The sequence below is a fragment of the Oryctolagus cuniculus genome, chromosome 4, assembly GCF_051225735.1.
Source record: "Oryctolagus cuniculus isolate XC-2025 breed Fujian yellow rabbit chromosome 4, ASM5122573v1, whole genome shotgun sequence".
Classification (NCBI taxonomy): Eukaryota; Metazoa; Chordata; class Mammalia; order Lagomorpha; family Leporidae; genus Oryctolagus; species Oryctolagus cuniculus.
The window spans coordinates 69,849,998-69,870,096 of NC_142870.1; the positions used below are offsets into that span (position 1 = coordinate 69,849,998).

Sequence of the window (20,099 nt, forward strand, 5' to 3'; positions counted from 1 at the left end):
CACATGGGTGGCAGGAATCCAAGCATTTGGTCCATCCTCTACTGCCTCCCAGGGAGCACATTAGCAGCGATCCGGAAATGGAGGTGAGACTTGATCCCAGGCATTCTGATAAGGGCTGTGGGAATTCCAAGCAGTGATCTAACCCACTGTGCCACAAGGCCTGCCCCAGAATCTGGAAGACTTCTAGAAAGGACTATTCTCCTTCTATGCTTAGTATATTTTCAGCTACATGAGTATATGCAGTTTGTGAGTGCGGCTTATGTAAGTCTGCCTCTCTGAGCCTGCTCTGGGGCACTGACAGCACTGAGGCCATTCTCCAGAGAGTAGTCAGATTGCAAAGCCAGTGTCACCTCTGGGACTTTTTGGGAAGTGACTTTCAGGCTCCTGCTGTGGATGGCTCAACCTTACCAAATCCTCTTTTTCTTTCTTTCTTTTTTTTTTTTTTAAAGGTTTATTTATTTGAAAGTCAGCATTATACAGAGAAAGAAGTAGAGAGAAAGAGGTCTTCCATCCGATGGTTCACTCCCCAGTTAGCTGCAACGGCCGGAGCTGTGCCAATCCAAAGGCAGGAGCCAGGAGCTTCTTCCTGGTCTCCTACATGGGTGCAGGGGCCCAAGGACTTGGGCCATCTTCTACTGCTTCCCCAGGCCATAGCAGAGAGCTGGATCGGAAGTGGAGCAGCCGGGACTAGAACTGGCACCCATATGGGATGCCAGCGCTTCAGACCAGGGTGTTAACCCACTGCGCCACAGCGCCGGCCCCTGAATCCTCTTTTTCTTTATGCCACTCTCTAATCCTCATTTTTTTGGAGTTACTTGGAATTCCAGAAGTTCTTTGGTAGTACTATAAATCAAATAAATGCAACATTCAAACCTACCTGGAAAAATTAATGTAAAATTGCTATTTTAGTCACATATGCAATATCGTCATCTGGAAGTGTAGATGTATTTGTATTCTTATATTGCTCCCCCTCCTCTACCTTTGTGGTTGGCAGAACTGCTTTGCCTGTTTTCCCATGGTCAGTGAATCATTACCATCTCCTACCCAGGCAGAAACCTGGGCATTTCCTTGTTTCTTATCTCTCCTTTGTCAGCTGTGAGTGTTGGTCACCAAAGACCTCATCATTTCCATCTTCAACCATTATGATAGTCTCAAAGTAGTAGTAATTTTAAAGGGGTGACTTTTATATACACAAGTCTGAACTTTTAACTTCTCTGTGAAACCACTAGGTGGATTTTTATAGGTGGACAATGTGAAGTCTGTACTCTTAGCATGGATTACAAGTTTATGGCTGAGCTTCTACCTCCTTCCTTGTTGCCTCTCACCTTCTTCCCTACCATCCTCCCCCAGCAGACACACTCTGGCCCTGGTGACCTGGTCAGCTAGGCTGCTTGACTGCCCTGGGTGGTTGCATTTGCCCTACAAATGCTCATCACATGCTCATCTTACTTGCTTTTTAAGCAGCATTTGACACTACTGTATGCTCCCTCCATTTTTTTAAACATTTATTTGAAAGGCAGAGTTACAGAGAGGCAGAGGCAGGGAGAAGGAGAGAGAAAGAGAGAAAGAGAGAGAGAAAGAGAGAGAGAGAGAAAGAAAGAGGTCTTCCATCTGCTGGTTCATTCCCCAAATGGCTGTAACAGCTGGAGCTGAGGCGATCCAAAGCCAGGAGCCAGGAGCTTTTTCACTTTCGGGTCTCCCAAGTGGATGCATGGGCCCAAGCACTTGGGCCATCTTCCACTGCTTTCCCAGGTCTTAGCAGAGAGCTGGATTGGAAGTAGAGTAGACAGGACTTGAACTGGTACCCTTATGGAATACCAGTGCAGCAGGCTGCAACTTTACCCACTATACCACAGAGCCAATCCCACTCCCTCCTTTTTTTTTAGATTTATTTATTTTTTAGAATTATTTATCTATTTGAAAGTCAGAGTTACACAGAGAGAGAAAGAGAAGCAGAGAGAGAGGCTGGTTTACTCCCCAATTGCCTACAAAGGCCAAAACCAGGAACCAGGAGCTTCTTCCTGGTCTCTCATGCAGGTGCAGTGACCCAAGGGCCTGAGCCATCTTCTACTGCTTTCCCAGGCCATAGCAGAGAGCTGGATCAGAAGTGGAGTAGTTGGGACTTGAACTGGCATCTATATGGGATTCTGGCACTACAGGCAGCAGCCTTACCTGCTACACCACAGTGCTGGCCCTGCTACCTCCATTTTGAAAGGTCTTCTTCCCTTCTATGACAAGATGCTTTTTGGCCTTTCCTGGTACTTCTCCAGTATTTCCCTTAATCTTTTTTTCTAGTCACTCCTCCTCTACTTACCCATTTCATGTTGAATTTTCTTTTCTAGGGTCTATTTTCTCTCATAAGCCTACTAAATTTAGCTTTGCTCTGTATACCAGTGGTTTGCTGTAAGGAATTTTATGTTCAGCAAAATAAGTAGATAAGTCTCAATTGCAATGTTTTTTTCTCATAGTTATTTGATTTGGTCAGCATAGTACATTAAGTGTATTTATCTATAATTTCAGTCAAGAGAACTACAATAAAATGCTAAAAGCACTCTTAAGAAAAAAAGATTGATTTATTTGAAAGGCAGAGTGACTGGGAGGAGAGACAGAAAGACATCTTTCATCCATTGGTTCACTCCCCAAATGGCCACAACAGCCAGGGCTGGGCCAGCCTGAAGCCAGGAGCCTAGAACTCCAAGTAGCAAGGACCCATGTACATGGGTTATCTTCCGCTGCCTTCCCAGGTGCATTAAAAGGAAGCTGGATTGGAGGTAGAACAGTTACAACTTGAAGTGGCACTCTGCTATGGGATGCCAGGATCACAAGCAGTGGCTTTATCTGCTGTGCCAATACAATACCAGCCCCAAGCCAAGCACTGCCTTTGAACAGTGGCTGATAGTCCACATGTGAATGAGTGGTATTGTCTAATATCACTCTATTCCCTCATTCTGCCATTGTATAAAATGATCGGATTTAAAACATCTTTTAAAATTTATTTTCTATTTTACTTGAAATGCCGAGAGACACAGAGAGATTTTCCATCTGCTGGTTTACTCCCCAAATGCTTACAAAAACAGTTAAGTCTGGACCAGGCCAAAGCCAGGAGCCTACAACTTTGAATCTTCATGTGGGTCTCAGGAACTGAAGTATTTGAGCTATCATCTGCTGCCTCCCAGGGCGTGCACTGAAGTTGGATTGGAAGCAGAGGAGCTGTATCTCAAACCAGGCACTCCAATATGGGATGCAGATGTCCGAAGTTGTGTCTTAATCACTGCAGCAAATGCTTATGCCAAAATGATGGATTGTAGCAGCCCCCGAAAGATTGATCCTTGCAGTTAATCAAAGTAGCACTTGGCCTGTCTACACATTTTACTAAATTAAATGGAATGACTAGCTAGAAATTAGGGCAAGCTTTTGTTTTTCATTTAGAAGAAAACTTCTGGAAATTTGGAATTGATAGATGAGATTCTTCATAGTGTTTATGGTAGGTTAGATTCCTGCCAGAAAATGATTCTGAATAAGCTAAAGTCATCAATATTTTTAAAGGGAGGAATTATTGAGTAATGAAGATATTATCTTAAACCTATCATTGACGAAAGATATGCCAAGTGCTTATTGGAATTACTTCACTTGAATAGCTGGCTCTCCTTGCTTTTTCCTGAGATTCCACTTGTAATACTATGCAAAACTATCATCTTGGTAATCCTAATGGATTAAGGCAGGAATCTGATGGGAATGCTGTGTCAGAACTGTCGAAGTGGAAACATGAAGAATTAATAATATTGCTAGAAATGACCAAAAAGTGGAGGCATAGAGAAGAAAATGTAACTAATAGTTAATTTTTAAATTGAAATTAAAATTTGCCAATTGGTGTTTTACATTAGTTGAGCATAAGCAAAATATTTTCATTTTGTTTCTAATCTGCAAAGAGCAGAGGAAATTGGGTGTTGTCCCTTTAATAAAAACCTGTTTACCTATCCTCTGCTAGTAGGAGTGGCTTAGGAACCTGTAGAGTGAGGTGTAACTTCCAATCCTGGGTTTTGACCTGCAGCCTTGCAAAGAGTGTTGATACTACAAACCAGGAAGTGAAAAATAATGTGCTTTAAAGCACATTAGAACTTATTTTCTTGTAAGGAAAAAGCTTCTCACAATAAAATTAGATCGAAGCAGTGATTTTATATAGTTGTCATAAAATATTTGGAGCTCTGCTGTGGATGAAGACTGCAGTATGCAAAGCTTTCTGGGTCAGAAATTGACCTTCTGACTTTTGAGCCTTATCTGGTTACTGCTTGGTTCATCTTTATTTTGTTAAACTGCTCTGTAGGCTGAAACGCGGAGACTCTCCATTGTTCCCAGGTAGGTGGTCAGCTTTTGTTGACGATTTAGGTTGGCTGTAAAGGTTACTCAGGCAGACTGGTTCTGTGGCTGATTATTCAAAGAACTGTGAACATCAGACTGGGCATGTGTTTTAATGTTTGAATATTGAGTGTGGCTGTACAGAACCATATTTTAATAACAACCAGACAACTTTGTAGAAAAAGTCATTTTTAACAAATTAGCAAATCCACAAGATGGTGAATCAATTAGTTCTATATTGTTTTCCAGTACCCTGTTTATATTATATATATATAAAATTATAGATTACATGGTATATTGAAATTAACTTGCTATTAGCTTTGTGACATATTCGATGAAATATTTAAAACATTTATGTAAGCCGGCGCCGTGGCTCAATAGGCTAATCCTCCACCTTGCGGCGCCGGCACACCGGGTTCTAGTCCCGGTCGGGGCGCCGGATTCTGTCCCGGTTGCCCCTCTTCCAGGCCAGCTCTCTGCTATGGCCAGGGAGTGCAGTGGAGGATGGCCCAGGTGCTTGGGCCCTGCACCCCATGGGAGACCAGGAAAAGCACCTGGCTCCTGGCTCCTGCCAGGATCAGCGCGGTGCGCCGGCTGCAGCGGCGGCCATTGGAGGGTGAACCAACGGCAAAAGGAAGACCTTTCTCTCTCTGTCTCTCTCTCTCACTGTCCACTCTGCCTGTCAAAAAAAAAAAAAAAAAAAAAAAAAAAAAAAAAAATTTATGTAGTCAAAGTTGCATTTTTGTTGTTAGTATTTTAGTGATAGTAAAAGTTTCACTTTTTTCACTATTAGGAAGCTTTCTGAATATTCATGATTGATTTATCTATTTGCTTTAGTCTGTCTTTGTAATAGTTTAATACCTATTAATTTAGAAAACTTTTTATAAAATATCTTACACAAGTATGTTGAAACATTGCTTGCCTCTCTTTGTAAAGTCAGCCATCCTTTTATGACACTAAAAGTATTTCAAAGAGAATGGCTTTGGAAGAATTAGTTAATTAGTAGTATGAGCTGTCACTGTGAAACAGTTCACAAGTGATTCTACTGGAGTGGAAGTCAGAGAAGAAATGTGTGGGTATTCCTTAAGGATCAAAGACAGTAAGTTCCCTTAACTTTCTCTACCACTTATGATTCTTTTTATTGTTCTTCTCTGGGTCCTGTGCTTCAAAAGACTTCTGAGCAGTCCACAAAAAAGTGGTTATATTAACAACTTAATAGTAGAACATTATTATTTGGTAGTCACACATTATTTTCAAGATGCGTTTATTAGCCTGAGATATATCGAGTTAAATATAATTCAGCTCAAAACAAAGAGGCTTGCCTTTTTTTTTTCTTAGCTTGGATAGATTTATTATAGGTAACCATTTGGATCATTTTGTCATTTTGAAATACTGATAATAACTGAATTTTCCCCAACTGCTCTTGTGGAATCCTAGTGATCTGGATATTGAAAATTGGGGACTAGTGGCTTAAAGTGCAGACGTTTTGTTCTGAATCTCTGATTTTCCATTAGATGTATTGGAGATCATCTAACAAATAAAGATACCATAACTACTAGACAGAGAAAAGAAAGGAGAGAAAAAAAGTGATATTTGATTTAAAAAATTTTTTGAAATAATTTTAATTTTAATTACGTGAAATGGTAATTGTTGGGAACACACAGGGAAGAATTCAAGGCATCTATAGACTTTGGCCCCCTTAAATTTATATTTACTCTAGAATTTCCCAACTTAAAATTTTACTTCAATTAGGCTGATAAACTATTAACTGGCTTTAAAATAAATATTACCTATGTTCATGTATTTATGTTTCCTTATCTCCAACTGTTTCTTTTCTTCATTTGTCTTTCCTTCTGCTCAGCTGAAAACTCTTCTCCAGTGCAAAACCTTATCTGACTGCCTTATCCATAGTAACATTTCCTTCCTTTAGACTTTTCACATATGTTGATTCTACCAGCATTTTAGCGCAATCAGGTGTATATTGTATCTTGCCTTATTTAACTTACAGGTTACCATGTCTCCTAAACAGTATTATAAGTTGTGTGAGGCCAGAAACTTAATTTCTTCATCATTTTTATCTTCCCTAGCAACTAGTGCAGTGATGCACATTTGATAGGCACTAAATAAATATCTGTTGAACGAATGAGAGATGATGAATCTTGCCAACAATTGCTTCAAGTGTTGCACTGCTTTCCTCTACCTTGCTTAAAAATCCTATAATTAACTATTTCTATTTCTAGAAATCATGCAGTTGGTTATCATAGTACTATTGCTTCTGTTTGCAATGTAGTGCATATGTTATTGTAATTTATAATTTTAACTAAAATGGTTAAAATATTCAGATACTTTATGGATTAAGAGGATGGATTCTGAGCTGGTATTTAGGACTCTGAATGGTGATGCAATGGTTATGGTAGACAGGTTGGATTGCAGAATTTAAAATGAGATCAGGAATTGCCAGAAACTATGAATAATTATTTTATATAAAAATTTAAAATTTTATGTGCATTAGTTATTGTAATATCCTTTTAAAATCATCCCTTTATTCTTCATATGAAGTCTGTCTGGTAGACTTTATTAGTCCATTTTTATAGATAAAGAAAACCCAGGTAGAGAAAGGTCAAATAACTACCAAAGTCCCACAACTAGTAGCTGTTACAGTAGGTCATTTTGACTTCAAAATGTGACTTTTCGGGGCCTGCGCTGTGGTGTAGGCTATGTCTCCGCTTGTGGCACTAGCTTCCCATACGGGTGCCACTTTGTGTCCCAGCTACTTCTCTTCTGATCCCACTATCTGCTATGGCCTGGGAAAGCAGTAGAAGATGGCCCAAGTCCTTGGGCCTCTGCACCTGCCTGGGAGACCCAGCAAAAACTCCTGGCTCCTGACTTTGGATTGGCCCAACTCCAGCCATTGAGGCCATCTTGGGGAGTGAACCAGTGGGTGGAGGACCTTTCTCTGTGTCTTTCCCTCTCTCTGTAACTCTACCTCTCAAATGAATAGATAAAAAATATTTTTTAAAAAGTGACTTTTCAATCACTCTGTTGTCTTTTATATTTTTCAATATTCAATGTAATTTTTCTGTCATTTTAGAGCCTGACCAGACAGGAATTCTGGCAACTGCTCCAGCAGAACTATGGCACTGAGCTAGGCTTAAACGCTGAAGAGATGGAAAGCTTGTCACTGTCAATTGAGGACAATGTGCAGCCAAGGTACAGTAACATGTTTTGAAATGTCAAGATTTATTAATCATTAAATTTAGGACCTACTAATTCTGAATTTCTATTAATTCATTTTTGGGTGCAGTGTGTTTGTTCTCTGCAGTGGATAGGGTGAAGTGTGTGACAGAGACTAAGTTTGTTATATAAGTAAGCAAATGCAGGATCTACTTTTTTTTGACAGATAGAGTTAGGCAGTGAGAGAGAGAGCTAGAGAGAAAGGTGTTCCTTCCTTTGGTTCACCCCCCAAATGGCCACTACGGCCAGAGCTACGCCGATCTGAAGCCAGGAGCCAAGTGCTTCTTCCTGATCTCCCATGCAGATGCAGGCACCCAAGCACTTGAGCCATCCTCCACTGCCCTCCTGGGCCACAGCAGAGAGCTGGACTGGAAGAGGAGCAGCTGGGACTAGAACTAGTGCCCATATGGGATGCCGGCACCACAGGCGAGGATTAACCTAGTGAGCCACCGCACTGGCCACAAATGCAGGATCTATAAGGAAATGTTAACCAGGTAACTATGTCACCTAGGAGTGCTTAAAACTTGGTTTTAGTGAGCCTTTTTATTAAGGATCCAAAGAAGTAGCTACTGAGATCTCTGAATTCATAGGTTATAATGAGGTAAAGTAAATGGTGGATGTTTCAAAGGTGACAATGATAATAATAATAATATGACTTTTTCTCAAGGATTCCCTAGTGTAATGATGGCTTGTGGTTGGCATTCAATAAATAGGGAATAATTAGTGAAAGGAGTTTATGTACTCTGGAAGCAAATAATTAATGGCCAAAAAGGAGTAATAGACAATGTGATAAAAAAAAAATGAATAGTGGGGTGGGATTATTTTTGGCCAATGAGGGTTCATTTAGAAGAGTGGGCTTTTTATGTTTTTAATTATCCTATACAAGTCAATGTACATTTTGCCGATGGTAATTGAGGCCACAGCAACAAAAACAACTAAGGATAATACAAGTACATTAACACTATTCAGCAAACAAACACTATGCTAAGTGAAAGAAGCCAGTCAGTCACAGAAGACCGCAGTGTTGTGTGTAAATAGTTTGGAGTCCAGAATCAGTAAATCCATGGAGACAGAAAGATCGGTAATTATCAGGAGCTGAGAAGCAGCAAGAATGAAAGTAACTGCTAGTAGGTAGAGGGTTTCTTTCTGGGGTGATGAAATTAGATGGTGGTAATGACTGCCCAACTCTGCAGACCACTGAATGGTACACTTTAAATGGGGTGAATTTTCAGATTGTGAATTATATCTGAATGAAGCTGTTATTTAAAATTCTACAGTGACTAAATCTGAAAAATGGAAATGTAAGTCTCAACAGGTATACAAAAATTTTACTCATCTAAGTAGTCTGCTAGTTATGCTGATTCTGTTTATATTGTTTCCAGTTAGCATCAATATTTCATAGTATTTTTTAGACCATTGCACATACATATTTTATTAGTTTTTTGTAAAGTTAAACATTTCCATCGGCTGCTCTCCTTGGAAAGTTTTCTAGTTTCTTTCAGGTTCTGAAGTTGGGTACAAAAGCAATCAGTCTAATGCCAAGAGACATAAATTGTGATAACCAATCCAGTCTGGGCTACCGAGCAGCTGAGAAACCTCAGGCAGATCTTTTAACCTTTTGGATCCTCAGTGTACCCATCTGTGAAATGAGGAGGTTGAACTAGGTAATAGCCCAGGCTGCTGCCAACTTGAAGTTTCTGGTCTGTAAAGAAGAAAAGGGTAAATAGTTTTGGTCAGCTGCTTTCTACACTCTTGGGACCAGCAAAGCTGTTATTTTCTTCTTCTGATGATGGGCATGCTTTTTAAGAAAATATGTGGCAGAATCCTCATTCTCTCTTCTTCTTATTTTCATCCTTTGGATCTCTAAAAGAAGCATCTCTGTTTCAAACCATTATTTCTTCAGCTCATCAGTCTCCTTTCTTTTCATTCTTTCCTGTACCTGCACACCTCCCCCACCTCCTTAAAATCCTGCAGTAACGACACTCACCTGGTACACCTGCCCCAGGGAGACAGTTGTCATGTTTGGCTCCCTCAGAGCCCTCCCAATCTTCCTGGCCAGGAGTGACTTCATAGCAGACCTAAGTATTATTTGGGCCTATTAAAATAGGGTGGAAATACTCTAGCTTTTCTGTTCTTTCTTAGGATAAGATAGCTTAAGGTGTCAGACTGCTACTTTATTTTGGAAGAGCTTGAAGTATGTGTTGCACTGATTTTATGAGAATAACAATTGTTTGGTACTGTTGAGTACTGGCAGTTAAATCAATTGTGCTTCTTTTCATATTTAACAGGTTTGTTTTTCTTTCTTTTTTTTCCCTAAGGAAGAGAAAACAGGTGTCGGGGTACTTATTATAGTCTTGGCCCTATACCATTTGAGGCTATCTTTTTAAATTTCAGTGAGGGAGGGAGAATGGGAGGGAGGGAAAGGAAGAACACAACACTCTTCCCATCCACTGGTTCATTCTCTAAATGCCCATGGGTCAGATCCAAAGCCCGGAGCCAAGAGCATAATTCAGCTGCCCCATGTGGATAGCAGAAACCCAACTACTTGAATCATCACCACTGCCTCCTAGGGTCTTCATTATCAGGATGCTGGAGAGGAGCTGGAGGTAGAAATTGAATCCAGGTACTCCAGTGTGGGAAGTTTCATCTTAACCTCCAGGCTAAATGCTTGCCCCTGATAGCGCTTTCTTAAATCGGTTCTTTTTTTTTTTTTTTTTTTGACAGGCAGAGTGGACAGTGAGAGAGAGAGAGACAGAGAGAAAGGTCTTCCTTTGCCGTTGGTTCACCCTCCAATGGCCGCCGCGGCCAGCGCGATGCGGCCGGCGCACCGCGCTGATCCGATGGCAGGAGCCAGGAGCCAGGTGCTTTTCCTGGTCTCCCATGGGGTGCAGGGCCCAAGCACCTGGGCCATCCTCCACTGCACTCCCGGGCCACAGCAGAGGGCTGGCCTGGAAGAGGGACAACCGGGACAGAATCCGGCGCCCCGACCGGGACTAGAACCCGGTGTGCCGGCGCCGCTAGGCGGAGGATTAGCCTAGTGAGCCGCGGCGCCGGCCTTAAATCGGTTCTTGAGTTTGAGAAGAGAAGAGGGTGGGTGTGTTCAGACATCAGGAAGTTCCAGTTCTGGGAGAGATTTGCCATCTCAGCTTGGATTGAGTAGAAGGAAGAATATCTACAAAGGCCTTCTGCTGCTCTGGTGCTCCCCGGCAGACATCCACCTGCACCTTTTGAAGCTTCATGCTTGTCCACAGCTGGAATTCAAACAAGCGGCAGCCATTTGATTAGTTGCTGTTGTGGCCACTTGTACTTTGTTAATTTTTGATGGTTTCTGAAATTTATAGACTCTCATGTGAGCACCTCTTATTTTCAGAAATGAAGTCAGTTTGCATGTGATTTACAAACTAGTCTTACAAGTAGAGGCTTGCTACATTCTAGTAATCCATTTGTCAAAATGCTTTATCTTAGACAAGGACCTCGAGTAAACCAAATAATTTCTTTGTGTGGAGGTGACCTGATATTTCTATAATGAGGTGTTTCTTACAGAAATCCAGGAAGAAGCAGCTTGGATGACTCTGGGGAAAGAGAAGAAAAATTATCCAAATCCATCAGTTTTACTCGTGAATCAGTTAATCGGGTTTCAGAAACAGAGTCACTGGATGGAAGTTCATCAAAAAAAGTTAGTATGATGATATCCCTTTAAAAATATATATTTGGTACTGTTGTGTGTTATTCATAATGTAAGACCAAATAAAAACACAATATACATAATGTTTAAAAACTCAAGATGTCAGGGTAGTAGTATATTTTAGGAGAAGAGTTTGAAGTCTGTAAGTATCTGAGGTTATGTCAGAAAAATATGTGGTTTTGGTCAGAGCTGGATAAGGTGCAGTGCTAGCAGGCAGTTCCCTAAGCATCAGGTGCATAAGGGGACAAACACCATTACGAAAACTTAAGAGAATGCAGGTGTTTTTAGTTATCAGTTTCTCCCAGGGTGTCTGCAGTGGAAAGAGTCTGCTCTGATTGAGAGCTGGCCCCTCAGCAGCAGGCTTGAACAACAACAGGTGCTTCTCAAGACACCTGCTAAGGCAGGCAAGTCCTGGTAACCCCTGGGCTTGACAGTTAATTAACTAGTTTCTTTCTTTTTTTCCCCCAAGTATTCTTATGATAGATCAATGTTTTATTTCAGTGAACTTCAAATACCTGGAGTCATTTTAAAAATTTTTTCATTTATTGGGCCAGCACCGTGGCTCACTAGGCTAATCCTCTGCCTTGCGGCGCCGGCACACCGGGTCTAGTCCCAGTCAGGGCGCCGGATTCTGTCCCAGTTGCGCCTCTTCCAGGCCAACTCTCTGCTGTGGCCAGGGAAGTGCAGTGGAGGATGGCCCAAGTACTTGGGCCCTGCACCCTATGGGAGACCAGGATAAGTACCTGGCTCCTGCCATTGGATCAGTGCGGTTTGCCGGCCACGGCGGCCATTGGAGGGTGAACCAACGGCAAAGGAAGACCTTTCTCTCTGTCTCTCTCTCTCTCTCTCACTGTCCACTCTGCCTGTCAAAAAAAAAAATTTTTTTTTTCATTTATTTGAAAGGCAGAGAGAGAGATAGAGACACACAGAGAGGAATTTCCTATTTGGTGGTTCATTCACCAAATGCCTGCAATAGCCAAGATCCTGGAACTCAATCCAGGTCTCCCACATGTGGACCAGGGACCCAACTATGTGAGCCAAACCTGCTGCCTCCCAGCAGGAAATTGGATAGGAAGCACAGTTGGGACTGAGACCTAGGCATTCAGAAATGGGGTTGGATTGTCCCAGGGAGTTTGAGTTACTGTGCCCAATGCCCGACTCTCTTTTTTCTTTTCTTTTTGAAGTTTTATTTATTTATTTGAAAGGCAGACTTACAGATAGGCAAAGGCAGAGAGAGGTCTTCTATCTGCTGGTTCACTCCCCATTGGCCGCAATGGCCGGAGCTGTGCCGATCCAAAGGCAGGAGCCAGGAGCTTCTTCTGGGTCTCCCAGATGGGTGTAGGGGCCCAAGGACTTGGGCCATCCTTGGGCCATCTTCTACTGCTTTCCCAGGCCATAGCAGAGAGCTGGATCGGAAGTGGAGCAGCTGGGACTCGAACTGGTGTGTATATGGGATACTGGCACTGCAGGCTATGGCTTTACCTGCTATGCCACAGCACCAGCCCCCCTCTTTTTTTCTTTTAAGATTTATTTATTTATTTGAAAGGCGGAGTTACACAAAGAGAGAAGGAGAAGCAGAGAGAGAGAGAGGTCTTCCATCCACTGGTTCACTCCCCAGTTGGCCGCAATGGCCAGAGCTGTACCGATCTGAAGCCAGGAGCCAGGAGCTTCTTCTGGGTCTCCCACGTGGGTGCAGGGGCCTAAGCACTTGGGCCATCTTCTGCTTTCCCAGGCCATTAACAGAGAGCTGGATCAGAAGTGGAGCATCTGGGACTCGAACTGGCGTCCATATGGGTTGCTGGCACTGCATGCTGTGGCTTTACCTGCTACGCCGCAGCACCGGCCCTCCTCATTTTTTTTTTTTTTCCGATATTGCATTTGTCCTCTCTGAGCCCCTTCAGGTTGACTCCTTTGTGTTTCTGAAATAATCCGTAATCTCTAATGGCTTCCTTTATTTCTGTCACAACAATTATGTCCCGAGCACATTTTTCCCTCCAGGCTCAGCATTAGCCATTTTCTAATGAGCCATGTTATTTCTTAGTGAAGAATGGTATTTATTTATGTTGTGGGTGACGAGAGGGTTAAAGTTACTATTTTGTTGGAAGAATGGTATTTAGGGGTCACTTTCCGGGTGCCACGAGTGCTAGGAATAAAGAGACTTTGTTCTTTTGATTGGAGATTTTTGTTTGGGGCTAAAGCTGCATTTCTTTGTGTAGATAGAGCAGGACTTCAGCTTCAGATTCTGCCTATGCCCCTTGAAAACTATATGACCTTTAAAAAGCTGGTTGAATCACTCACCTTTGCCTTTGTTTTCTCATTGGGATTTTTTATAATAATTAAATGAACTACATGAAAGTACTTAGAACACTCCCTCCCATGAATGAAGTATCCAATTTTATATAAAGGATATTTATATAATATATTACATATAATATATCCAATTATATATAATATAATATATATTCAATTATATATATTATATATATAAAAAAGAGGGGGTGGTGCTGTGGCATAGCACATAAAGCCATAGCCTGCAGTGCCAGTATATATATATTATATAATATATATTATATATATATTAAAAATATCCCTAAGGATATTTTATATATCCTTAGGGATTTATACTGGTGCAAAGGGGGTGATTCTGGATGTTAATCTCTGTGTTTCCCCTGAGAAGGTGAAATCACTCCATGTGGGAAAGGCAACAAGACAAGGACTTTTGTGCAGCCTCCTTGTCCTTTTCCAGACTGTGCTGACTGGGTTCTCGGAACCGCCAGGCTGGCTGGAGCCCACCCGGCAGTCTCGCTGAGGGTTTCTTCTGTACCTTGTATTACCTCTTGTAATAGTTGACCCATTGATTCTTGCCTCTGGTTATGTCCCTAAAGGAAGTCACATTTTCTCTCAGTAGAAGAATGGAATGTAGAAGAATAACAGTGTTTTAAGATTGACCATATATTTGTTGATATTTAATAACATGTTTTCAGGTTACAGATTACAAACAATATAAAAGTTTGGACTTGTTCTCTTTTTGCATTCAAGAGCAGTATGGTGAAATTCTCAGATGTCAGTAAATTGTATGTCACTGACATTGTCTCATTTTTATTTCCAACAAAGTTTAAAATAACAAAAATCAATTTTTTCCAAGATTAAAATAACTGTAAAGAATTTGTTACAGGCTGGTGCCACGGCTCACTAGGCTAATCCTCTGCCTGCGGGCCAGCACCCTGGGTTCTAGTCCCAATTGGGGTGCCGGATTCTGTCTCAATTGCTCCTCTTCCAGTCCAGCTCTCTGCTGTGGCCTGGGAAGGCAGTGGAGGATGGCCCAAGTGCTTGGGCCATGCACCCACATGGGAGACCAGGAGGAAGCACCTGGCTCCTGGCTTCGGATCAGCACAGTGCGCCGGCCATAGCAGCCATTTGGGGGGTGAACCAACGGAAAAGGAAGACCTTTCTCTCTGTCTCTTTCTCTGTCACTGTCTAACTCTGCCTATCAAAAACAAAAAAGAATTTGTTATAATTATTAATACTCTGTAGAAATTCATTAAGTTTGAATATACAAATAAATTAAAATTGTCAAAATAAAAACCAGCCACACACTAAAAGATAGTGACTATTAACTTTCCATGTATTTATATATATCCTGTATGATAAGAAATATAATTCAGTCAGCAACAAAGGTAGAAATATAAGTGTTGAGCTAGAGAGAAACTTACTTTATTTAGCAACTGTTAAAGAGGCCTTGGCTTTTGTAAGCATATTGCTTTATCATGTGGAACTCCAAAATAAATCAAATCCTGATTTTTGTGGGGATCTCTGCTTAAAGAGGCAGTCTTCTGATGAGGTAGTATAATCTTAATAAATTATGTCCTGGGTCACAGTTGTTGTTCTGGGTTCTGAGTGGCTATTGGAAACCTGTATCCTCCCTGGAGCTGCTTCTGCTGTTCAGAGCTCTAGGAATCTCTAGGGCAGAAAATTCCAGCATTGTCTCCATGCTTTTGCTCTCCTCCCTCTGCGCACATACAAACAATGTAGCAAAGAATATTGCTGTATAGTTTATATAGATTTGTAATACTGTTCTGCTAAGCCTGATTGCAGTACTGTTCCAGTTGAATACTAACAGAGCAATACCTTTCATACTTTAATGCCTAACATTAAATTTATTGTAGAAATGATGAGTCGTTATTAAACCTTCCCAGAAACTACAGATAGCATCAGGTATTGGATACATTTTATTGCCTAATCTGTTAGTCCTTGACAACAAAGCCAATCGTGTTGTTATAAGTTTGCTGTGAAATGAATTTCGCTTTTCCTCTTCTGTCCCCCACTATACTGGTATGTGACTGTTATCTCTCTCTCTCTTTTTTTTCCCTCTCTGCTTTAGTTACTGATTTTGGGAGATGGGTGAGTTTTCTTCCTTGAATGATGGGGTGGGTGTTGGTTGGGAAAACTAACTGGCTTTGGCTCCTCTCACTTGTCCACCCCCAAGTTCTGCTGGTTCCGTCCCCTGTCCCATTTCCCTTCTGCTTAAGTGATTCCCATGATGTTTGCTATCTGCGAGTTCTTTTTATATGACATTCTTCATATGTTGGTTGTTTATTAATGTGTAAGATGATGACTTCAGAATGCTATATATTAACAGATATTTTATGGGTTGACATTTAGCAGCACTGGAAATGTGATGCAAATCTCACAAACTTAATGGTGTAGATATTTTTCCGAGAGCAATATCTCAAAGCATCTTTAATATTAAAGCCCTCAGTGTAAAATCTAAGCTTAAAATCTGTTTTTATTTCATTTTAAAACTGGATTGTTTGCCTTTTAGGCCATAGGGAAAGAGGAGTCCCCAAGTGAGAAACGGTTCAAAAAGAGTCCTCTGCTGACTTCAGAGAAAAGGTCAAGTAGAGTTCCATCAACATCACTGGACTTGAATAAAAATGAGTATCTTTCTCTGGACAAAAGCAGCACTTCCGATTCTGTTGATGAAGGTAAAGAATTTCTTATAAATTTTAATTAAATGTCAGTTATGCCTTTTAATGTTTATCTTTGTAGTAAGTGTGTGCAGATTGAGAAACTAGTTGCATTAGATACAGTTGCAGCTTATAAAGAACCAAAAAAGGAACTGAAGTTTATAGAAAATAGAAAAAAGAGGCTTCTAAATCTAACCCAGCTTCACCTCCTTCAGAAGCCTGAAATTTGGGGCTGGCGCTATGTCATAGAAGGTTGAGCCTCTACCTGCAGTGCTGGCATCTCATATGGGTACCGGTTTGAATCCCAGCTGCTCCGCTTCTGATACAGCTCCCTGATGGTGCGCCTGGGAAAGCAGCATAAGATGGACCCAGTCGTTGGGCCCTTGCACCCATGTGGGAAACTGGAACAAGGTCCTGGCTTCTGGCTTCAGCCTGGCCCAGCCCTGGCTGTGGTGGCCATTTGGGGAATGAACTAGCAGATAGAAATTCTCTCTCCCTCTCCCTCTCTCTCTCCCTCCCTCCCTACCCCCTTCTTGCTATCTCTGTGTTTCAAGTAGATAAGTAAATATTAATTAATTTATTTTTTAAAGAAGATTTATTTTATTTGTTTGAAAGAGTTGCAGAGAGAACTAGAGAAAGAGAGAGAGAGAGGCCTTCCATCTATTGGTTCACTCCACAAATGGCCACAGTGGTCAGAGTTGAACCTATCTGAAGCCAGGAGCCAGTAGCTTCTTCATTTCTGGGTCTCCCACATGGGTGCAGGGGCCCAAGGAGTTTGGCCATCTTCTGCTGCTTTCCCAGGTGCACCAGCAGAGAGCTGGATCGGGAGTGGAGCAGCTGGTACTCAAACCAGCACCCATATGGGATGCTGGCATTGGAAGGCAAGACATTAACCCCCTGTACCATGGCACTGGCCCTGATAAGTAAATATTAAAAAAAAGCTTGGAATTTGAAAAATCTCCATCACATTAAGCTTTTCCAATTCCAAGCCTTTAGGCAATGGAGGAGTACCAATGAAAAGGCAAATATATTATAAAACTCTGCCTTCACTCTATGTGCCATACAGTACAAAATGCTCACATTTTATAGGTTATGTGTCCTGTTAGTTCATCTAGGCTCCTTCTCATTTTACAGGTAGGGAAGATAAGACCTGGAGGAGTTAAACATGAAACCATGCATCTAGTTAACCTATAAATCTAGGGTTAGTGATCAGGTCTCTCAGTTTAGTTTTCTTTTTACCTCACCCCAACACTTCTCAAATTCTTTTCTTCTTTTCCTTTTAACAAAGAGACATCTAGCAAAGATTATCTAGGCCTGTTGTGTGTAGGATTATGAAAGCAAGTAGTCATAACTGGAATGCATTCTCAGATGAAATACTAATTTAAGTGATTGAGTTGCTTCCAAAAGGGAATAAAGATGATGCTTCAAATTTCTGGCAAGGAAATATTTCTATCAGTAAATGATTTTTTAAAGATTTATTTATTTTTATTTGAAAGACAGAGTTACAGAGAGAGAGGTAGAAAGAGAGAGAGAAGAAAGAATGAAATCTTCCATCTTCTGGTTCACTTTCCAAATGGCTTCAATGGCCACAGCTGGGCTGATTCGAAGCCGGAAGCTTCTTCTGGGTCTCCCACATGGGTGCAAGGGTCCAAGCACTTTGGCCATTCTCTGCTACTTTCCCAGGCCCATTAGCAGGGAACTGGATCAGAAGCAGAACAGTTGGGACTGGAACTGACACCCATGTGGTATGCTGGCACTGTAGGCAGTGGCTTTATCTGCTATGCCACAGCACTACCCCATAGCACTCCTTCTTAATTACCCCTGTTGTAACCACACTGGGGAAAGAACAAGTTGGATAGAGGAGAAAAATGTCACCTTTAATACTAATAGTGGAAGTTAGAGGATACTGTTGTGTGTGAAAGATGAGAGGGCTGCCGATGGAGCTGACATATGAGATGGACCCATCAGTGCCTGGCAGTGGCCTACCTCTTCCCCAGCCGGAGGCAAGATCATTCGCAGAGGAGCATCAACTTCTATGGGCACCTGGATCTGGGAAGAAGGAAAGACAGAGGTGTACTAAACCTGCCCAGTGAGCTCCTTCCATGTTTTACTAAATATTAGTCAGCATGGGCAGTCATAACAAAATTCCACAGACTGGGTGGCTTAAATAACAGAAATATGGGGGCCAGTGCTGTGGCACAGCAGGTTAAAACCCCAGCCTGCTGCGCCATCATCCCATATGGGTGCCGGTTCAAGTCTCGGCTGCTCCTCTTCTGATCCAGCTCTCTGCTATGGCCTGGGAAAGCAGTAGAAGATGGCCCAAGTCCTTGGCCCCTGCTCCCATGTGGGAGACCAGGAAGAAGCTCCTGGCTCCTGGCTTTGGATCAGCTCAGCTCTGGCTGTTGTGGTCATTTGGGGAGTGAACCAGTGGAATGGAAGACCTCTCTCTCTCTCTGGCTCTACCTCTCTTTGTAACTCTGTCTTTCAAATAAATACAGTAAATCTTTAAAAAAATAACAAATATGTTTTCTTATAATTCTGGAGAAGTCCTAGATTGAGGGCCTGCAGAGTCAATTTCTGACGAAGATGTTTTTCCTGTTTTTTGTGCAGATGACTTCCTGTATTCTTGTGGCTTTCCTCCCTGTGTTCTTGAACACCCCCCCCCCACACACACACACACATACTCACACACAGTGAGTTTGAGTGAAGGCAAGCAAGTGAACCTACTCTCTAGTGTCTCTTTTTATTAGGGCACTGATCCTACCAGACCAGGGCCCTGCTGAAATCACGGATTTAACTTAGTTATTTCCTTAGAGGCCCTATCTCCAAATACAGCCACAAGGAGGGTTAGGGCTTCAGCATATGAATTTTGGGGTGACACAAATATTCAGTCCATAACATTAATCTACTTCCTATAGGCAGAGCTAGTAAACCGGTAGAGAGAGGCCAGTAATTAGCCTGAGTGCCTTTAACTTGGAAGGAGTGGGGAAGAGGCATCTCCACTGCAGCTGTGGCACAGCTGGTAAAGCCGCCGCCTGTAGTGTCAGCATCACATATGGGCGCCGGTTCAAGTCCCAGCTACTCCACTTCCAATCCAGCTCTCTGCTATGGCCTGGGAAAGCAGTGGAAGATGGCCCAAGTCCTTGGGCCCCTGCACCCATGTGGAGTCCTGGACGAAGCTCCTGCTTTGGATCGGCACAGCTCTGGCTGTCGTGGCCAATTGGGAAGTGAACCAGTGGATGCAAGACCCCCCCCCCCTCTCTCTCTCGGCCTCTCCTCTCTCTGTGTAACTCTTTCAAATAAATAAATAAATCTTTAAAAAAATTAAATTAAACAACATAAATCATTTCCCATTTTCTATAAATATGTTTACTATATTAAGATGAGATTTCCCTACAACACTTAATTTTTTTAAAGGTTTATTTTTATTTGAAAGGCAGAGTTACAGAGAGGCTGAGGCAGAGAGAGAAGGAGTGAGAGAGAGAGAGACAATCTTCCATGCACTGGTTCATTCCTCAGATGGCTGCAACGGCCGGAACTGCACCGATCCCAAGCCAGGAGCCAGGAGCTTCTTCCTGGTCTCTCACACAGGTGCAGAGGCTCAAGGACTTGGGCCATCTTCCACTGCTTTCCCAGGCCATAGCAGAGACCTAGATCAGAAGTGGAACAGCCAGGCCTTGAACTGGTGCTCATATGGAATGCCAGCACTGCAGGTGGCGGCTTTACCTAACCCTACAACAGTTAATTTTTAAAATCTCTTTAATTTTTAAAATATTTTAATCTTATTTTTAAAAATCTATATAAAATTATACACATTTATGATGTCATGTGATGTTTCAATACATGCGTACATAGTA

General features: G+C 41.9%; 1 protein-coding gene across 9 annotated transcripts in view; it reads left to right on the forward strand.

The window, feature by feature from the left end:
- Positions 1-20,099, forward strand: part of GRAMD1C (GRAM domain containing 1C) — a 132,261-nt gene that overhangs the window by 80,084 nt on the left and 32,078 nt on the right. For 4 of the 9 annotated variants that reach the window (XR_016233097.1, XM_089331673.1, XM_002716687.6 and 1 more), the window contains exons 7-9: positions 7,448-7,566; positions 11,134-11,266; positions 16,098-16,260. Coding sequence is in view for 7 of the 9 variants with exons in the window: in XM_089331673.1 (XP_089187799.1) it covers positions 7,448-7,566; positions 11,134-11,266; positions 16,098-16,260 (415 nt within the window). In the remaining 2 variants the exon portion in view is untranslated. Of the gene's footprint in view, positions 1-4,020; positions 4,357-5,349; positions 5,456-7,447; positions 7,567-7,935; positions 8,085-11,133; positions 11,267-16,097; positions 16,261-20,099 lie in introns of those variants that run through there. The other 5 variants (XM_008266923.5, XM_089331676.1, XM_089331675.1 and 2 more) reach the window with 4 other exon arrangements.